This window comes from Cryptotermes secundus, unplaced genomic scaffold (assembly GCF_002891405.2).
Source record: "Cryptotermes secundus unplaced genomic scaffold, Csec_1.0 scaffold516, whole genome shotgun sequence".
Classification (NCBI taxonomy): Eukaryota; Metazoa; Arthropoda; class Insecta; order Blattodea; family Kalotermitidae; genus Cryptotermes; species Cryptotermes secundus.
In genome coordinates, this window is record NW_019745084.1 from 776,712 (window position 1) to 793,516 (window position 16,805).

Genomic DNA, 16,805 nt, shown 5'->3' on the forward strand with positions numbered 1-16,805 from the left:
AACAGTTAACAATTAACAATGGTTCATATTATCGATAATATGACATATAGATGGAGGCTTATGTTTGTTTTTGCAAGTTGATAGATAGATAGATAGATAGATAGATAGATAGATAGATAGATAGATATAGATATAGATATAGATAGATAGCTCATTCAGTATAGTGACTTTGCTGTGAATTGGACAACCAAGAAATCTGGGTTCCATTTCTGACAAGGTAACATATCCTCCCTCCCTCAACATCAATACCAGCTCTGGGGTCCATGCAGCCTCCTTTCCAATGGGTGCTACAGGCTGACCACTCATTTGAACCAATGCCAAAGTTAGATGTTTTGAGCTATATAATTAATTTGAAAGAGGACTTTATATTTTTATTGCAATGTTGATGCAGTGCTTCTTGAATATTCTAGGGGAAGTTGTGTCACTTTTTATACAAACTTTTGCACTAGTAACTTCCACTGCTTTTGCCTGTATTCCTCTCCATTGTTACATGTTATTGTTGAATGAATAATCGAAACTGATGTTTGCCATCGTTTCCCACAAATAGCATGCACAAATAATCAATTGTGAACCATCTTTGAGCTGGTTCATCCTGGTCCATCACACTAGCAATACTATAAGAGGTTATTAACACCGCTGAGTGTGATTGATAAATGTTGGGTTTTTTTTATCTTTCATCCTTTACATGTTTCGGTCATAACAATCTTCACAAGGACATTATCAATACATACAGAAACTGCTAATATGATGTCATAGATATGGAATATTATCCCATAACAATTACTGCAATGTGCATGAATTTGTTAAAATATTTATAACTTATTATAATTAGTCTATTTATAAAGTATTGTTTAAAAATTTTTTTGTTAAAACTAGGTTTCATGAATGAGGTATGGCATACCCTTAGAGATGATTTAGACAGAGCTGAGTATAGTGGTAAGGCAAAAGTAAATTATTAAGCCATGGCATGATAGTTTATGGAGGAGTGAAGGCATAGGTTCATGCATTTGTAACCTTATCACAAGATGGACGTGAGTGGTCAATTATATTCAGTGCCCACTTTACCCCAGGGAAATATCACTTGGTACCCTTTGGATAGGAGGCTAAGTAGTCCTTAGAGGCAGCCTGGATGCTGTGATGACGAGAAAAATCTCTTGTCCATGTCAGGATTAAATCCTGATTCCTCAGTTGTCCAGCCCATAACCTAGTAGTCACTGTATTGACTGACCTATCGCAGGTAACTAAGTATATTTAGCTGACACTATTTGATCTTTGACTGAGCCACTTGGTGTTGCCATGGTTTTGATGCACTGCATATTATCTTTGAGGCTGGATACTTCTACACAATATTGAACCCCCTCTACAAGCTGAAGGAGATGTATAATTTTTACCTGATTTGATACTGGGTTAAATAATTTATGTTTTGATTTTTATCCTGACACTAGTAGCCACAAATGCTCATGTATCGATACACACACACACACACACACACACAGGCAGCTTATATCTCTTCTATGCTCTGCAAGATAATCCTGGATGATGCTTTATAATTTCTTAGATAGTACATTGTTTGCATGCAAATTATTCTTTATTTTGGGGTGCAAATGAGCCCTGATTTGCTATTTTGATGTAGCTTCAACATGGACCCCACCATAAGGCACACATTTTGGAATATTTCTTTTGGCAATTACTTCTACTGGCTGGCGTCATGTTCTGTTAATCAAGCCATGGTCCAACGCTGCCTTGCTATGCCAACCATCTACAAAGCCAACATGTAAGTTATTAGTCTGTGATTAGCATGGTTAAGATTACTGTTTTCATACAGGCTAGTTGCAAAGACAAAAGTGTGTGTTAAGGGTCAACAGCTTCAGTGTCATATTCAGCTCATGACATGCTCTTGTACAAGCAGAGTGATGCAGCAGTAAGCATGAACTGAGCTGCCACACAGGGCAACACATTTTATAAAGTTTTCTTTTAAATTAAAAGAATTTCTGCCAATCTTCTGCCATGTCATAATGTATACATGCATTCATGTGCAGGAAATGTGAGCAGGAGGAGGAATCCTCCAATCACATCCTTCATCATTGTCAAACCCTGGCTGGATGTAGAACAGAGAGCTCTGGCCCTGCATGGTTAGAGCCAGTAGATGTCAGGGGGACCTTATTCTGAATGGCTGTGGCTCTATCATTAGAGTCAGGATCTAAAAGTCTGTGATGATGGTACATCAATACAAATATTATGTTATATTATCCATCCTGTTTTTATTTAAAACACAACATTTCGGGAACCGAATTTTGTCTCCATCTTCAGCTGGAACCCATGCAGTTGGGCCCAGTCGAAATAGCTACTCCCTATCTCTGGACACCTGTACCAACACAAGATAGGGTATACAAACCAAGTACAGCACAAACCATCTGTGAGAGTTAAGACAAACATTAAAACATGCTCCACATGTATGAGGCCTAGTACCAGAGTACTGTCAGAATAGCAGTCATCATTAGAGCGCTCTTACACGTGTCAAGTTTTTTTAATGTGGTAATTTTTATTTCCCTGTCTATTTATAGCTCTGTAGTTTTAAAATGAAGAAGTTAAGAGTAGGTTCAATTTGGTGAATGTCTGCTGCCATTCACTTTAGACAAAGTTGCACTTTATATGCTTGAAGCTTGGCCTCTCACCCTGATCAAGCCAAAGACAGTTAGTTAGGCAGAGGCCAGGAGGTCAACACAACATTATTTGGAGGCATTAGACAAGCAATAAATGAAACACAACCTGCCCAGCTGGCATAGTGATAATGCTCAAGACATATCTGAGAGATTCTTGTTTTGAATCTTGGACAGGGCACTGGCCATCTTGATGGGTTTCGTGGTTTTCCTCGGTCCCTCCAGGCAAATACTGAGAAATTTGATTAGCCTATGACTGCTTCCTTTCACATCCTTTCATTCCATCTTCCATATGTCACCCTACCATCTGATGCTCTAAGCTGCTAACAACATCATAAATTAACCCACAATAAAAAAAGAAACATCTTGTGATGGGGACTGAAATTTATGTCAATGACTCATTGTATTAAAATTTAGTTTATATTCATTGATTTCTTTAAATATCCCCTCTTTTATGTCTATGTCCTTTTAAAGTGAAATCCTAGGTATGGTTCTAGAGAATTGCTATATAAAATTAAGGTAAGTCTCATCTCTTTGGTGTAATGACGTTGATGTTGTTCATTCTAGAACAATCCTGATCCTGGCACTTGGAATCCTGGGGATTGTCACCATGAGCTGTTACACAGGACTCGTGATCTATGCAACATTCCATGACTGTGACCCGGTCAGCACACATGTATGTACACACAGTTCTCTTACTGCAGTCTTCAGTATAGTTGCATCCCATGTTGGGTTTCTGTCATGCCAGTCAAAATTGTATTACTCTTTGGTCTGTTCAGTTCTGTATATGCCTGAAAAACCACAAATAAAACACAGAAGTTCTATTTGATGCCAGTAAAGACGTTGGTCTAGAAGTTATCTCAGAAAAACTAAGTGTATATTCATGTCCTATCGTTGGATTTCAGGACTTCGTAATGTAGGAGCTAATAATTCTTTTGAAAATATGATCAAGTTTGAATATTTTGGAAGAACAGTAACAAATCAAAAATTATATTCACAGAGAAATTAAGAGCAGATAAATTCAAGTATCCAGGTATCCCCAGGTTTACATGATACTGCATTTCCAAGAATAGTTGCATAATTCAAAATTTGCGCATTTTGTATTCTGTATTTCAGCATCCTGTTGCATTTGTCTAACTTTATTGTCCATCAGTATTGCAACATTTTTTGCAATACTGATGGACGTTAAGTTGCACATATTGGTTTCTGCTTTATCACTGTATCACTGATTTATAAGTGTACAATTCACTTAACTTTAATACCATTCATTATAGCCCTATATAATTCCCATTAATTTGCATTTTATTCAAATTTTGTAGTTTTTTTAGTCTTCACTAATGAACTAACAAAGCACCTCAATGGATCAGAGTTCTTTTTTGAGAAGCCTGTATTTGCCTAGTCTTGAGAAATTCTGAACATTTTATGAACCTGAAGGTTCATGACTGTGTTCACAAGAGCTCACCAGTGGTACCATTCTGGATCCAGATGTATCCAATCCAGTGTCTTCCACCCAATTTCTTTCAGATTCATTTTTAACCTGATTTCCTTCTTTTTAAAAAATAAATGTGAACTTATATAAGATCACTTGTTGTCTGTGTCCTTGTGCCCCCCCTCCACCCATTATTGATAGGTAATGGCTCAATAAACACGTTCTGTAGCCATTGCTAGGAAAGAGGTTTGTGAACACTTTCCTGTGTCAGCAAATACACAGGGTCGTATCAAATACTCGATGTGTAGTGAGAGGAAGTATGCAAATATTTCTTCCCAGAACTTTTTGTAATATTATCCTCTTATTTATATTTAGGTCTTCCTAGTGGCCTCATTCTTTCCTGTTTTCCTACCAAAACTTTGTGTGCACTTCTGTCTCCTCCCACATTTGCTACAAGCCATGCCTTTCTCATTCTGCTCGATCACCCTTTGACCGCTGTCCACAATTTGTTCTTAAGCATACCTACAGCCACCTGTTATTTCCTCCACCCACCATCTGAACATGTATGTTGCCATGGTGACATGAGACCTTGCCGAAGAAAACAATGAGTTAGGATGTTAGCATGAAATTTGTGCATGTTGAGGGATACTTGTATGCAAAAGAGTTGTTGTACATGTTGTTTTGTATGGATATGAACTTGTTCCTTTCCTTGATGGAAGAAATGGACAGTTATACTATGAAGATGGTAACAATATGTTCCCCCCAAGACACTGGTACACACCAGGCACAAGACCATAATATGAACAGAATGAGGGTTTGTGAAAGCAGGGTGGTGAGGGAGCTGAAGTAACAGGAAGCTGGAAAAGATTGCACACTGACAAACTCCATAATTGGTACTCTTTGTCATATATCATTAAGATGACATCAAGGAAGGAATAGGCAGAGCAAGTGGCACACATGTGAGATGTGAGAGGTGCATGCAAGGAGGGCAGGGACTGGATTTGTTTGTCTCAGGACAGTGACCAGTGGCATGTTCTCGTGAAGGCATTTATGTACCAACAGGTTCCCAAAAAGACAGGGAATTCCTTGAATAGCTCCACAAGAGGTACTCTGCTCTGTGGACTTACGTAATTCTGTTTTGTACTGAATGGTATCCTTGGTGTTTACAGGAATTCATTAGCTGATAATTTGTATCAGGAAATTCTCTATTAATGTAAAACATTATTAATGATACAGCTCAATTTATTTAGAGACCATACTATGCCTTGAATAACCGTGGAATCAGCATTCAGTTCCCTCAAAGGGGCAAAAGGTTTTTCTCTTCTCTGCCATGTCCAGATTGGCTATGGAGTTCACTCAACCTTCTTTGCAGTGGATACCACAAGCAATTGCCCTGGAATTAAAGCAGTCAGGGAATGAAGCTGAACACTCACCTCAATCTAGTACTGAGATTAAGAACGTGTAGAGCCAGACCTCCACTTCTTTATCTCTTCATTACATAGTGCTTAATTAAGCACAGGGACTACTTTACCTTTTGTATTTATTACAAATGCATGCTATGTTGCAGACGATTCAGAAGGCTGACCAACTTCTGCCATACTTTGTGATGCAAATATCAGATTCTGTACCTGGCCTGCCAGGCATATTTCTGTCTGGAGTGTTTAGTGCAGCACTGAGGTAAGTACCATAATAATTCATAGTTGTTTTTGTGATTGCTGACAAGTTTCTAGCATGTCTGCCGGTCTGTAATGACACATTTCCAATGATGTTGAAGGAACCGGATCCTCCTCTTGGGCAGATAATTTTTACAATAGAATGAATGGATTTTGAGTTGTTTCTTCGTTTTACAAAATACAACTGAAATGTGTTATACTTTGGTGAATTGTTCATTACTCTAATAACTAATGGGCCCAACAGTGTAGATGCCTCCCAGTCTTTCACATGAGGATGGAAACAGATTCAGTTTCTGAGAAGTTGTCTTCTTTAGAACATTGAATGTGGGCAAAGTCCAAGAATTAAGTAATCCCAAGTATAATAATCTTGAAAATACAATAATAACAATACACCCTCTGCATCCAGAACTCTTCATCAGAAAGCCTTAGGATAAATAGTTTAGGAACCTATTGTCCTTGTACAAGAAATATTGTAGGCTTATAACAGGGATGCTGACTGACCATTGTACATTGAGGTGGAACCTACATATTATGGGGCTTCTCAGACAGCAGCATGTGCAGGAAGTGTAGACAGGAAAAGGGAGCCTCTTGCAGTACATCTTGTGAATGCCCAGCTTAGCTGTGCACGGAGCAGAGGTCTGTTGTTGTGCATACAGGTAGTTAGAGGTTTCTTGATCAGGATGGTTGTGCCTTTGTATTATGGTAAGGGTTCTTTGAAGTGTCCTAACAGGTTCAGAGGTGCACAGTGGACCCACCAGTGGTCTGAGTGCTTGGGATCACTGAAGGTTTTCTGCTGTAAAGTAAACACACCATTCTGAACTAGTTGTTTCATAATTTTCCTCAGTCTCTGCAAGAGAATGCTATGATGGTTCCTTATGTTTCCTTCAAAATTACTTCCACTTCCTCATCATTTGATGCTGTGTAGTCTGTNAAGCCTCTTGCAGTACATCTTGTGAATGCCCAGCTTAGCTGTGCATGGAGCAGAGGTCTGTTGTTGTGCATACAGGTAGTTAGAGGTTCCTTGATCAGGATGGTTGTGCCTTTGCATTATGGTAAGGGCTCTTTGAAGTGTCCTAACAGGTTCAGAGGTGCACAGTGGACCACCAGTGGTCTGAGTGCTTGGGATCACTGAAGGTTTTCCGCTGTAAAGTAAACACACCATTCTGAACGAGTCCTTTCATAATTATCTTCAGTCAGCAAGAGATCCTATGATGGTTCCTTACATTTCCTTTAAAATTACTTCCACTTCCTCATCATTTGATGCTGTGTAGTCTCTGCAGCTGACATAACTAATTAACTTCATGGAGCTGAGCCCTTCTTGAGAAGCCACCAGATGTGCCACAACTCAACAACTTCCCAATATTTTATGGTACCTGAAGGTTCACTACCATGTTCACAAGAGCCCTCCACTGACCCCTATCTTGAGCCAGATCAATCCAGTTCCATACAACGCAATCCTGTCTCTCTAAGTTCCATTTTAATATTATCTACCAACCTGTGTCTTGGTCTTCCTAGTGGTGTCTTATGGCTTTCCCACCAATATGCTATATGCATTCCTGTTCTCGCAGATTCGTGCTACATGGCCTGCCCACCTAATCCTCCTTGACTTGATCATTCTAATTATATTTGNGTTTTGAGCCAGATCAATCCAGTTCCATACAACGCAATCCTGTCTCTCTAAGTTCCATTTTAATATTATCTACCAACCTGTGTCTTGGTCTTCCTAGTGGTGTCTTATGGCTTTCCCACCAATATGCTATATGCATTCCTGTTCTCGCAGATTCGTGCTACATGGCCTGCCCACCTAATCCTCCTTGACTTGATCATTCTAATTATATTTGCCGATGAGTACAAATTATGAAGCTCCTCTGTATGCAGTTTTCTATTCAGTTGACATAGTAATATTAAACGAACCACAGCAGAAAATAATTATAGCTCTAATAATTATATTTGCAGCTCAATGTCCACAGGCCTGAATTCAATGACTGGGGTGATATTTGAGGATTTGATCCGACCAGTGGTCAAGGAGCGCATCTCTGAGTCACGTGCCAGCCTCATCATGAAGGTGATAGTGGCTGTGATTGGTACAGTGTGTGTAGGGATGGTGTTTGTAGTGGAGAACATGGGCACACTTGTACAGGTGTGTTGTCATGTCTTGAACTGTGTTTGAATTGATTAGCCACCTAAGTACAACCATCTGAAACCACTATGTTTTAAACTAATGTATAAAATGTTTACTTCACCCTGCATATTCTGCCAGAATTTTTTCTTTTTTTCCAGAGAAGTTTAATTAAATATAAATAGCTAATGAACATTTCATACTCTGTCAGTGTAATACAATAGAATACAGATAAAATCATATCATTGTATTAGTTGGAATGGATGATCTTTGGAGGTAAATGCAGATTGGTTTTATTCATATGATATTCTCATATTCTGATTGCTATTTACAGTGAAATTCTCATTTACATTTCGTAATTATAATTAATCTTTGTTTCCACAGGCTGCAAAGAGTATGACAGGCATCACAGCTGGTTCCCTATTAGGCGTTTTCTCAATGGGAATGTTTTTCCCATGGGCTAATGCAAAAGTGAGTACCTTAGTAAAAACAATATGCACAGTTTTGCCGAGCAGTTTCTGGGCAACACAGGTCTGTCAACAGACAGTTATATTGTAACAGATACATAAAAAAATAGCTTGATATTGCGGTGTCCATCCCAGAGAAAGGAAGATTTTACTCAGGTTCATGTGCCATTCTGCTAATCATCATTCCACCTTTGCCCCATACCCATCTGTTGCTGGCCCTGAGGTGTATGATAGCCTTGGCCAGACAGCAGATTGTCACATCCTCATTCTTTAAGCTGGGGCTTTGTTTTTGAACTGGCACTTGACTGCCTACAGAATAATGAAGTGGAAGTTTCTGCAGTAGTAGTTATGTTCATGTGAAATAATATTTTAGGATTGGATATTTAAAGGAATCATTGTACTGTTTTACAGTAAGCACAATTTATATGATGTTCTCATATGCTGTCTAGTTTTGACAAGTGTCATATGATTATTTAACGGGTGTCATGTGCTGGGCATTTTGCTGTTTTAGATGGCAAGAAGTGTTTTTCGTTGCTGATGTCCTCAGTGTGAATTTTATTTTTATAACTGCAGGGAGCACTGGTGGGTGGTGTTATCAGCATGGTATTTGTTGGTTGGATATCAATAGGAAGCCAGATCTCCATTGCCAAGGGACAGATCAAGTTCCCCACAAAACCAGTGTCAGTTGAGGGCTGTGACATTGAGTTCCTGAACAATACAGTCAAGTCCACAGCAATACCAGGAACAGTGTGAGTGACAGCTGCAACATGGGAACATAACCCTTTCTGTGCTGAGCTTTCTTTGTTATAGATACGTTAAAAAATGTCATCTTTATATAGTGCTGGTTTAATAGGCTCTGTAATGATCAGTGTTCCAGGTGGATTCAGTCTGTTCCCACTCTGTGAATTAAAAAGAAGTCAGCATGATCTAACTGAACATGACCGAAATTAATTTAACCTGATATGTCAAAGGACATATATATCAGTATCTGTTGCACAGAAGAGGTTAAAATAAGCTATTTTTCCTGAACTGCTAACAGAAATTCATGTTCAAAGATAAATAAATCGCTAATGTAATTTGCTAAGAAAAAGGCTAAGAATATTTAGTCCTCTAGTACACAAGTCGGAAGCATTACTGCTTGGGCTAACTTACTTGGTTAGCATTTGGTGGATGGGAGGATAATGCAACATTAAAATTTGTTGGATTTAACGTTCACACAGCAGCGACTGTGAAGCGTTACACAATGTTATATCCCAGAAGGTGAAACTCAGCATTAAAAATTATTGTAAAGAAATTGGGTGTGAGGTTGTTGACTGGATTCAGCTGAGTCAGAATAGGCTACAGTAGCAGGTTTGTGTGAACTTGTAGATCCTGAAGAGTTTTAATGATGGTGTATAACACTCAGAATTACTGAGTTTTCAGAATTTGTCCATCACCCGGTATTTTAAAAAACTGGAAAACACAGCGTTTCAGAGACTGGAATTGTTTCCGTCCTCAGGTTAGGGGAGAGACAACTACTCTGTTGGGTTCCTTAGAAAAAGCTAACCTCATTCGCTGGACCAGAGTAGGTGTCTCCCACCCTCACCTGAGGATGGAAACACCCAGTTTCCAAAACATTGTTTTTTCTAGCGCCTTAAAATACTGGACAATTGATAAATTCCAAAAACCCGGTAATTGACTGGCTTGCCCACGCAGTTCATTTAATCAGATTATCAAGATCCCCCTCTTTGTGGCCTCTGGTACAATCAAGAAATTTTTCAGCTGATGCCAAAGGCCGACATCAATCATCAAGGAGTCATGAGAAACTTCCCAAAGGATGTGTGACCTATAACAAAAAGTTGGTCCTGTATGCCATAAGTGAATTTTGTATGATAAGTGTCTCTTTTATATGCATTTTAATTTGACGCACTTGATTAATGGAATGAGTAATGAATGAACGTCTTAATGGAAATTTTATTTTATTTTAGTCCATGATAAATCTTGATAAATTTCTTGATCATTGTTTAATGTGTATTATAAGTATTATAAGTTTACCTCATTTAATTGCAATATTACTGTATTATTGTATAGATACTATGTATTCTAACTTGACTTGTTCCATATCCTATGGTGTCTCACCTGTACTGGATTTACGGAAGGTAAATAAATTCAATTCAATTCAAGATTTTATGGGAGAGGAAGGCAGATACTTATCAAAGATCTCTGGCTCTATCAGAGTTACATAAATGTACAATCAGCCCAGCAACCATTTATAACTGTGTGAGCGAGAGAGAGATAGAACACTTTTAAAGATGATTATTCTAGGATGTGAACTGTGTAATCTAGCAGAAAGGTGCCATTCTGCTTTTATCCTGAAGCTGGAAGCAGCAGGTGCCTCTGAAACTACTTAATAGACCCTACATTGTCACACCCCAGCTGAATCTTTACTGTCACTGCTGTGAGAACATGAAATCTCATAAAGCTGTTGTGGGATTTATTTCTGTATAGGTTATTTAATGTCAAGACTAGTAGAGAGCATCAGGTTGTAAGTCTCTCCAGTGTAGGATAGCGCCTCAACTAGGCCATGACTGCTTCCTTCCACATCCTTTCCAATCATTATTCACTAATCACCATGTCATTTGAGGCTATGTCCTCTGATGTACATATTAACAGCACTTTAAATAATCCAGAAATTAATAAAATATTCTCTAATGTGTATAATGATGCTGCTGACAGGAATGAGCCACTGTACATCTACAGGATATCCTACACATTGTACACTATGATTGGTGTGGCAACTGCCATCATTGTGGGTCTGGTGGTTAGCTTTCTTACGAAGCCCAATAACTCTGAGGATGTTGACCCTGACCTGCTCACACCAGTCATACATAGATTCCTGCCATCCAAGGTCAAACACATTGAACTTCAGGCCCATAAACAGGTGAGTCACATGACCTTGTCTTTCTTTCATCTGTTTCATTAATACTGCACTATTATTTCTCTTCTAGCATCAGTTCCATTTTATACAGGTTGATAAACAAAGTCCTGAATCTGTTCTTCATTCCCACAATCCTTCTTTCTCAATTTCTTGCCAGCTCTTGCCTCTCTTCTTTATGTCTTCCAGTAGCTGGCTAAACTGTCTTGTTCTTTATCATCCTACCAGGCCCTTTGCATTCCAGTGCCCTTTCTGGTATCCTGTCCATTTTCATGATCATACCACTGTAATCATTTCTCTCCTAACCTGTAGTAGGCTTTAAATACCAGCTTTTCTGATTTTATTTCTGTCCTGTCTTGTATTTCCCAGAATACTTCTAACAAATTTCATATCCATTGCTTTAGTTTTGCTTTTGTTTCTGTTTGTACTGATCCATATTTCAGTATCTTATGTTAGTTTGCCTTAAAAATATACTATATAGATTGCTGTTTTGTATTGTTTTGGAATCTCACTGTTCCATAATATTGCTTTTACAAAATGACAAAATTTATAACTGTTTTGTATTATTCTGTTGATCTCACCATTTGTTTCAACCAAATTATGTCAGTATACTACATGCCACTTTGCCAGTTTCGTACATATATGTTTATCATTTTCACTTGAATATTAGTTGACCTTCAGCTTGCAAACAATACACTATGAAGAACTATACATACAGTTTACTGTATATCTCAGTAGCTACATCTTTTGTCTCAAACATTTGTTGTTCTACAAACAAACTTCGTGGCCTGTAGTCCTCAAGTGAACTATACTGACTGAGCAACCACCGCTTGTCATCGAAGTTAGTGCCAAATTTAGCAGATAGAGGGTGTCACGTGGTCAGCACAACAAATCCCCACAGCTGTTAATCTCGGTTTTCTAGACTGTATTGTTCTACTCAGTATTAAATTTATTACAAGCCTGTAATAGCTCAGTATGTTTATGTAGTAAAATTATACTAAAATGAAATATGTCTTAACAGTGTGTCAGAGTGATATAGACCATTGCTACTGTGCAGATCTAAGAGGGGGAGCATATACTAGAATTATCAGAAATTGGATTTGTTAGATCAATATAGGAGATGAATTGTTTTAATTAGAAGATAAAATAAAGGAGTGAAGAAATTTACTTACTGACTTACTCATGGAGCTGAGCCCTTCTTGAGGAGCCGCCAATTCTGCAGCTACTCAAGAATTTACCAGCATTTTATGGAGCCCGAAGGTTCATCACCATGTTCACAAGCGCCCTACACCGGTCCCTATCCTGAGCCAGATCCATCCCATCCTATCTCTCCAACATCCATTCTAATATTGTCCACCCACCTACACCTTGGTCTTCCCTGTGGTCTCTTTCCTTCTGGCTTTCCCACCAATATCCTATACGCATTCCTTGTCTCCCCCATTTGTGCTACATGACCTGCCCACCTCATCCTCCTTGACTTGATCATTCTAATTATACTTGGAGAAGAGTACAAGTTATGAAGCTCCTCATTATGCAGTTTTCTCCAACCTCCTGTGACTTCATCTCTCTTTGGTCCAAATATTCTCAACACCCTGTTCTCAAACACCCTCAGTCTATGTTCCTCCCTTAATGTCAGAGACCAAGTTTCACACCCATACAGAACTACAGGCAAAATTATAGTTTTGTATATTCTAATTTTTATGTTTTTGGACAACAGACGAGAAGACAAAAGGTTCTGGACTGAATGGTAGCAAGCATTACCTGAGTTCAGTCGCCTCATAATTTCCTCCTGAATCAGGTTTCGATTTGTTATCGTTGTTCCCAAAATGCTGTGTGAAAATAATCTTGCAATTAAATAATGGTGGTCAAACAAGTATATAAAATAATTTAAGAACCAGGGTCATAAAATGAGTTCTAAGATGATACCAGAAAAAAATTCTTAATTGTAGACTAGAAGAAATGTAAGCATGGTTGGCTCAACCAGTTTCGCCACCCTGTGAAAATGCAATGGTCTCCCCCCCCGCGTACACTTAAGCTATTATTACACACTATCCAAGATTGCATAACCCTTTCTGGATGTATTTTTTGTCTGGTCACAAAAGAATATTTAGGAATGTCTTCATATTCACTGTGTGCATGGTGAAATATTAATTTCACCCTATTATTCACTTTTCAACATGAATAATGAACATATTTTCTTAAGATCTTACATGGGTCCTTGTCCTATATTATGTATAATGATCCATGGATGTTAATAAAAAATGAAAATGGGTTTTTGTAATAAAATTGTAATGTTTGACTGTTAAAACAACCACGTATTTACAATAGCATCAATCATATCCTGTCAAGTAAATTTCATATGAAAGTTGTTGAGCAATGTGATAATTTAATTCTATATATTTGAATTTTAATTCAGTATCACACACTCACAAGAAAATTTCTTTAATCTGCTCCCCCATCAGGGAAGTTAACCATGTCTACTCTTGAACGGTTGTAGTTAGGAAAGTAGCTGCTGTAGAGTTACAGAAAGGAGGCAGCACATAACACTGGATCAATAGGCTATTCATTGATAGATCACAGGAGTACAGTTTCTCTCAATTGATTCTGTTTTGTCACACTTCAGACAACACAAAAATGTGAATAAGTGTAAGAATCATGCAGTGTCTTGTGAATAATTTTAATCAGCATTTTCCCACTTTTAAATACATTACATTAAATATAACATACTTCTGACTTATTCATTCAGAAGCAGCTAATAACACAGAAAACGTATATAATAAAATTCTGCCTGACCTGTAAAATAAGAACAGTGTTGTGTATGTTTCTTCCTAGTGAAACTTCACATTTCATGGCCTTCGTATCCTATCTGGAAAAGGTCAAGTCAGACTTGTGAGGTTGATCATTGAACTTTCACTGTACCAGTGAGCTAGGCTTGTTACTAGCACACATTTGGTTTAAGAGTCACATATTGTTTTAGATCAAATCCCTGAGCTTATTCGTGTTGAATTTAAAGCTCTGCCAATTGAAATTAACCAAGTCTCTTTGTCATTCATCTTAAGTAAGTCTTCGGTAATTGAAATTTTTAAAGCACACATTTTCCAATTGTTGCTGTGATAGGGAGACATAACAAGATTTTTGGTATTGGTATTGACTTAGAGGAGACAACTATTTGAGTCACCCCAGGCATTCAGACAATTGCTGGGTCCCTTGTGCACTTCCTCATCTTATGAAGGCTACATAAAACCCTGATCATAGTGCCTGTGAGATTTTGATGTTCTAAGAGACAACAACGTAAAACTATAACAATTGTATATGTTATTCTCGAATGTACAGAATAGTTGCTCACAAGGGCCGTTTGTTCAACCATGCTAGCACCAGTAGCGTTAGCTGCTTTGTAGCAGACCAGGTCTTCTTTATGGCCCTTCAGCTGGTCTGGCTGGCCGGTGATGCGTTGCTGCGTGTGCCAGTAGGAACAGCTGCATATGGAGATGACACAGCCGTTGTCTCGGCGTGGTTGCTGGAGAGCTGTTGCTGCTTCATGACATCAGAGTAGCGGTGTTAGCTGTCTTTGTTGTAGTGAGGACGATCAAAGAACTGATGATAGCGAGTTTAGGGCTCCGCCTTTTATACCATGCTTGTTGGGCAGAGCTAAAGTTGCAGTCACAATTGTGAGTGCTGATTGGCTAGCACACGTGATGATCTACAGGTGGGCTGGACATTGAGTGCTGTATAAATGCGAGTGCTGGCTGCAATGTGACATTGACTTGGCTTGAGTAGAAGTTGAATGCTGTCTGTTAGACAGACGAAACAGCGTGTTAGTATGTGGGGGTTCCCATATACCATTGTTACTAAGGTCCTCTTGATATCTGTGGGCTCCAACCATACCCAGCCAAAGATATCTGTTCTGTGGTTAGCCAGAGCTGAGCATTGACAGAACATAATTTAAGAAGTTTCCTCCACCTATCCATATTTCCTGTACTGAGAGGCCTGTGATATTTTGGTACTGCCTCAGTTTTGGTCATAAATCATGAAATTTGTACTGGTGATTAACCTCCTTGACAATAGGAAATAGAATTTGTATTTCTTCGGTCAATTTAGAAACTTCAGCATCTTTTTGATTTTTCACTTTTATTATGAGAGGATACATTGAAATTATAGATGTGTTTCACTAAAGTAATATTTCATTAATGTTTTTAAGTTTTCTGTAAATTGTGTGAAGAATGTTGTCTTCAGGAGTGTGATGCCATGAGATCTGGTAGAAGTTTACCAGTATTTCAGAGTAATTTACTGACTCCATCTTCAGGATTTAAGATTAATCCAAGTAACTAACCTGCTTGTTTCTTTCTGTTTGCTTTCTTGGCTTACTCTTTGACCCTGAAGGATAGTACATCCCTCTGAAGCATGGGTAAAGTTCTACCAGACTACACGCCATCACCCAGAAGACAGTACTGTTCGTAATCTCTGCTGTGAGAACCTCAAATTCAGTGTAAGAGGTGAGTGTTTCAATTTGCTCATATTTCTCCTGTACTGAATTAATTGCTATGTCTGACATGCAGTAGAAAAAATTAAATTGGTCTGTGATCCATAGGAATGGTACATTAACTCAGTTTATTTCATATCAAGAAAAGTACCACTGCCTAAAGCTTATGTGCTATAATTCAGTGTCCTAAAAATGGCCGAGGCTGATAGAAATGTCACATTGATATGATTTATTTACACCTATCTCCAGAGTGATGTACCCTGTAGTGTAATTTGGGGTTCTCATAGGGATGACTATGAAGATGGCTGTCTTCTGAGATGTGAAGACGTAGCCAGCAGATTGTTTCAAAATGCTGGTAACCAGGCTACTTTGGTATCATCGTACAAGATGTTGTTTTGCACCATTCATTCTGCCAGTCTTTTCAGTCATCTTTGTTTTAATTAACTGATGCTTTCTGTGGGCTAATTGGAATGAATCTGTGTTTCTTGTTAATTATTTTCAGGACATAGCAGAACTTCAGAAATCGCCATTTGAACATCAGCTTAAAGACTAACTGGAACAGACAAGAAGTTGTGATGGGATATAAGAATTAAAGCACTAAACTCTCTGGTTTGTTGCTGTGGTTGTTTTATTTTGTTGCCCACCTTTCATAGTCGTCAAACATTATTACATCTCAGACCATATCAGTTTTGCATACAGATTTATTTAAAAAAGCAGTCATAATATCATGTTCTTTGTACAATTATGTAATTAGAAATTAACACTTATTTACAATGAGAGTACTTGAACTCAGGAGGGGAAATTTATATCAATGTAGAAAATTACATAATGAGAAGCTTTATGTTGTAACTATTCAATGTGAATGTAACCAGTACTTCGGCCGCATCATAGCTCAAGCGGTTAGTCGCTGGCTTCCCACCACAGCAGCCCGGGTTCGATCCCGGGTTTGGTCAAGTGGGATTTGTGGTGGACAAAGTGGGGATGGGGGCAGGTTTTCTCAGAGTACTTCGGTTTCCCCTGCCAATCTTCATTCCACCATTAGCGTCCATTGTTCATCTTCTGT

General features: G+C 38.4%; 1 protein-coding gene across 3 annotated transcripts in view; it reads left to right on the top strand.

The window, feature by feature from the left end:
- Window positions 1-16,563, top strand: part of LOC111874902 (sodium-coupled monocarboxylate transporter 1) — a 31,983-nt gene extending 15,420 nt beyond the window's left edge. Inside the window, exons 8-16 of one of the 3 annotated variants that reach the window (XR_002844632.2) lie at window positions 1,634-1,774; window positions 3,228-3,336; window positions 5,657-5,766; window positions 7,719-7,902; window positions 8,266-8,352; window positions 8,922-9,097; window positions 11,064-11,268; window positions 15,643-15,755; window positions 16,245-16,563. Coding sequence is in view for 2 of the 3 variants with exons in the window: in XM_023870765.2 (XP_023726533.1) it covers window positions 1,634-1,774; window positions 3,228-3,336; window positions 5,657-5,766; window positions 7,719-7,902; window positions 8,266-8,352; window positions 8,922-9,097; window positions 11,064-11,268; window positions 16,245-16,295 (1,063 nt within the window). In the remaining variant the exon portion in view is untranslated. The remainder of the gene's footprint in view (window positions 1-1,633; window positions 1,775-3,227; window positions 3,337-5,656; window positions 5,767-7,718; window positions 7,903-8,265; window positions 8,353-8,921; window positions 9,098-11,063; window positions 11,269-15,642; window positions 15,756-16,244) is intronic. The other 2 variants (XM_023870765.2, XM_023870766.2) reach the window with 2 other exon arrangements.
- The last annotated feature ends 242 nt before the right edge of the window (window positions 16,564-16,805 follow it).